At 40.2% G+C, this 5,108-nt stretch overlaps 1 protein-coding gene across 1 annotated transcript in view; it reads right to left on the bottom strand.

Annotated features, from left to right (window-relative positions):
• GFPT1 (glutamine--fructose-6-phosphate transaminase 1) overlaps window positions 1-5,095 on the bottom strand; it is a 55,055-nt gene extending 49,960 nt beyond the window's left edge. Inside the window, exon 1 of the mRNA XM_008590357.1 lies at window positions 5,067-5,095. Within this exon, the coding sequence (XP_008588579.1) occupies window positions 5,067-5,073 (7 nt within the window). The 5' untranslated portion in view covers window positions 5,074-5,095. The remainder of the gene's footprint in view (window positions 1-5,066) is intronic.
• Between the last annotated feature and the right edge of the window lie 13 nt (window positions 5,096-5,108).

The following is a 5,108-nucleotide window of genomic DNA, read 5'->3' on the forward strand; positions in this document are numbered from 1 at the left end:
AAAAAAAAAAAAAAAAAAAAAAAAAAAAAAAAAAAAGAAAATGGGGGCTAAGAAGTTGAACCTGTTGGTTTTACAGACCTGTGCCTTGGCAGGCCTGTCGGCCCAAAACAGTCCACTTGCTGGGATTAGTGGGTTGTCTGTAATCTGGGGTGGCCAGGAAAATATAAAGGCAGCAAATAATTAGGCATGCAGGACATGTTCACAAGGAGGCATTTGTAACTCAGAATTGTACTTATTACAGCAGAAATCACTAGTTTGACCCCTTATTTTCAGGTCTTCGTCTTATCTTATCAAACTTCCCAATAAACAATTCTGCTTAAGGTAACTACAAAAGCGTAAAATCAATGCTCCACCACTCTTTGGGAATTGCTCCAATACCACACACAGTAGTTGTATGAGCATAGGAAATTTTCTACCCTCAAATCAGCATGCACTTCCAGAGTGTACGTTTTCTTATTAACGGAATAAACAGGTTGAGTATCCCTTATCTGAAATGCTTGGGACCAGAAGTGTTTCAGATTTCGGATCTTTTCATATTTTGGAATATTTGCAGTATATTTAATGGTTGGCATCCCTAATCCAAAAATCCCAATTCTGAAATGCTCCAATGAGCATTTCCTTTGAGTGTCACTCTGGCATTAAAACAGTTTCAGATTTTGGACTGGCCGGGTAGCTCAGTCAGTTAGACTCAAGGTCAAAGGTTTGGATCCCCACACCAACTAGCCACCAAAAAAAAAACAAAAAGTTTAAATTTTGGAGCATTTCAGAATTCATATTTTCAGATTAGGGATGTTCAACCTGCACTTGGAATAAAATATCTCCCTAACTGAAACAGGCATCATTCTCAGAAAATCAGAAAACAGCAACTTAAATCCAATGACATAAAAGCATTTATGAGGATCTTGCTTAACAAAATTTCAGATGAACTGGGACCACAGTCTTGACATACGTGATTGAAAGCAATCTAGTTACAAGTAAAGACTGTTAAACTTATTGAAATCAAAATGGAATATAACTTAACTCAACAGGCGAATTATTAAAATTCCTATGCCTGATTGAATTTCTGTCCTTATAAATAAGAAATCTTACTTTTACATTTTTTTCATTTGACAACTTCAAGTTATTGAAGTTATATTTTATAATTTTATTCAAAATATTGTGGAACCCTACACATTTTAAAATTTCAGTGACAAGTGTTCAAATTATTCTCTAAATTTAATGCCTACTGAATCAAAATCCATCTACAATGCCACTTGAACTTTAAATTTATTTTCCATAGAACAGAAGTTACAAATTAACTCATCATCATTGTTAAAGATTCAAACTACACAGATGCCATAGAATGAATTGTGAAAATCTCCCCTTTCTATCTCCACACAGGTTCCAATTCCTTCTTCAGGTAACACCACTATTAATCCCATACACATCACCCCAGTCCTTCAGCTCTAAATTTTTCTACATCTATGAACCTGTGAATATGATTTTAGAGGGCTTTTTTATAACACATAAATGTGATACTATACATGCTATTCTGTACTTTTTTCTTTTACTTATTATGTTGGAGATCTTTCTAAGTCAGTACACACATCTACCCTTATCCCACTTAATGGCTGCATACTAGTCCACAATAGATTTACATATTTTACATAACCACTTTCCTACTGAGATTTCTGTAACTCACTGCAATTGCAAACAGTGCTGCAATTCAACTTATATAAGGACACATCAAGTAGAAGCTTATCATAAAAGTATTTGACACTGTAATTATGGAGTTACATTCTACATGTAAGATTTCTTAAAAACAAAGAAAACATAACATATTGTGTGTGTTTTTTAATTGCTTTACATTTTTTTCCTATTTACCAAATGCGTTCAAGTCCCCCCTACTTTATCCAACAGATAGTTACAACAAAGTAACATAAGACCTCTCTTGCACATTTTTAACATTCTGCAGCTCAAAGTACTGCTTAAGCCCTGACATCTCTAATTATATGCTCCCTCACAGTCTACCTATGTCATCATCTTTCCCGAGATTAAAACACGCAACCCCTGCTTACACACCTTCAACTATTCCATCTCTCCCATTTCTATCTGACCATTTACATCACACCACAATTTTTCATCATCCTGCCAAGTCAGCCCGTCTGGGCTCACTATGCTGTTACTCCTTGGCCCTATGTGGAACTATGAGAGCCATGCATAGCTCATCCATCTATTTCAGTCCACTTTCATATGGGGCCTCCCAGCTGCTGACCAATCCTGTTAATTCCTCACTTGCCTAACTTTCAAACTTCCCACAGATATTTTATAGTCTAGAATACACACTATTCTCAAATCCCCATTTCTCTCTTCCCAGCTTATTTCTGATTTTTGGTAGATTCTCGCTTTATAGAATTGAAGCCTTCATCTTCATTTCAACAGTACAATACCCTATATAACTCTCATCCTTCCTTATAAAGCTCAAAAAAGAGAGACATATTCCTCCCCTACTTCTAACTCTTGATGAGTGATTCTCCAACTTTGTAAATACATAACATTTTGTTAACATCAAAATATTCTAATAATTCTACATAATAGTGGGTTGAATTTTTATTAGTCAATGATCTAGAACAATTTTTATTCTACTTACAGGAAATGCTTTGAGTATGAATCAAGCAACAGACACATTGTAGTAACTTCATAGCTTAAAAGGTCAGGAACCAAAGCTCTAGAACTCAACTTTCAACACTCCCAGGGGACCTCAGTCCCATAATACTTGTGCCTCTTGCTGGTATTACTTGCCACCCTCCTCCTTAACACAATCTCATATATGCAACTTCTCTAATGATTTGTTTTTTTTTTTTTTCTTTTTGTCTTTTTTTTACTGACCGGTAACGGGATCGCAACCCTCGGTGTTGCGCCCGCACCGCGCTCAACCAGTGAGCGGGAACCAGTCTCCACATGGGATCCGAACCCTCGGCGGGAGCCCAGGTGGCACACTCTCCAGTGCGCCACCGGGCCGGCCCCATCTAATGATTTCTTTGTAAAAAACCCAATTAACTTCTCTCTGCAGTATTAAACATGAATAGCCTTTTTCTACTATTGCAGACTCTGTCCAAGGCAATATACTACTTTGGAACTCTTCTGCTACTTGTCACTGTTTTTTGACCTCTTTTCCTGGCACTTCTATTTCTTCCTTCAACACCCCTAGCAGTAGTTCTCAACTTATTTCTGCCTCCATTCACTGACAGGTAACATATGCCATCAATAATTACCTCTTACAGTGTACTGATTCTCTACCAGTTGGTATTTTCCTCAACGTAAGAGTCCTGCCTCATCACCTGAATGTCCCTGGCCTAAAGAAGATACCCAGAGCCCAGAGCTCTACAGTCTCTGAACTTGTACTCATTCCACTTGTTGTCTATGATATGGCAATGATCAATAACTGCATAACATCACCTACATCTGCTGCATGTGAATTCACTTTCTCTCCTTTGATCAGACAGCAATTCCCTGAAGGCAACTCTTGTTTTAGTCATCTCTCCAAAAGGCAGCGTGCCAAGAAGCCACCATTTCAAATATCTGCAAGTATCTTCTAACACTTTCTAGTTACCTGAAATAATACAGTCAAAAATTCTCAAACCACAGAAACAGAACAGTATTTCACAGGTGCTAAAAAGAGATGAGATAAAGAAAGGTTTCATAATCAAAGGTTTAAGAACTACTGGGTTAAACAAAGTTAACAGATTTATTTTTAGAATTTTCTAGAATCTTTCATCTTGCTAACTGTGAATTCACAATTCAAGAGCAGAATTTCCCAAACTTGTCTGTTACAAAACCCTTTCCCACCTTCTACTCCTCATTACCAGCACCTATTAACTTCGCCCTTTCTGGGGAACATAATTGAGGAAATGCTTATTAAACAATTTTTTCTCTCACAACTTCTTTATATCCAGTGATTTCTTTTCTTTTTTTTTTTTTTTTTTTTTATGTGACCGGTAAGGGGATCGCAACCCTTGGCTTGGTGTCGTCCGCACCACACTCAGCCGCACCACACTCAGCCAGCGAGGGCACCGGCCACCCCTATATAAGATCCGAACTCGCGGCAGGAGCGCCGCACTCTCCCAAGTGAGCCACGGGCCAGCCCTCCAGTGTGATTTCTAAGCATATGTTAACGTTGTAAATTTCAATAAAAAAAAAGTAAGAATACAATTTTTTTTAGAGTATATCAATCACATCAGATATGATTCTCACAATCCCTTCACTAACACTTCTAGGTAATAAGACGACTAACTCTTAAAACACGTAATAAAAGGCCCTAGTTTTTTTTTTTTTGTTTGTTTGTTTTTTTAACTGTTCTAGGAAAGACATTTGTTAAACTTTTCATGGCTAGTATTTTAAATGGGTGCACATGCGAGTGATAAATGATGTATGTTCTATCGCCATGGACATTTCCGGGCCTCTTCCATCAGAGGATGAGGTCTAAGCCCATTCACCGAACTACTGATGAATGATGGCTTATGTTAACACGGGGGGGGGGGGTAGCAGGAAGTAAGATCATGTGTGATACCATTGTCGTACCTCTAGCTAGAGTCTGTTCGGGTCTTCCCGAAAGAAAGCAACTAAAAATACTTCTCTATTTTTTGAGAAGTAAATCTTACAAGAATCCAAGGTAAGTTCAACAGACTTCACCGATGCTCCACAGGTTGTCTCACTCACATGGAGGACCCCTTTGAAGGCACCACCCTCTATCCCGCTGTTTCTTCAGCCCGCTCCTCCTTTTCCAATACAGGCATTTCTCTCCCCACTGATTCCTTCTCCGCGCAAAGTCGCCCCCTTCAACCTCCCCGACCCCCTCTAGAGCTCTCCCTCCTCCCAGGTGTCTTCCTCCAGGCCACCCCGCCTCCCGCCCGCAGATGCCGGCCCCCGGCCCCAGCACCCCAACCACCGCGGGACGCCCCCGGCCCATCGTCCAGACTTCGGACCCTCCACACTCCCGCTCCCGCCCGGCGCCTCGGGCCTCGGCGGCACCCGCGCCGCACCCAAGCATCGCCGCACAACACGCCCCCCGACCCCGGGCCCCTTACCGCACATGATGCAGAAAACACGGTCAGATCGGAAGAGCGTCG

The sequence above is a fragment of the Galeopterus variegatus genome, unplaced genomic scaffold (assembly GCF_000696425.1).
Source record: "Galeopterus variegatus unplaced genomic scaffold, G_variegatus-3.0.2 Scaffold6036, whole genome shotgun sequence".
Taxonomy (NCBI): Eukaryota; Metazoa; Chordata; class Mammalia; order Dermoptera; family Cynocephalidae; genus Galeopterus; species Galeopterus variegatus.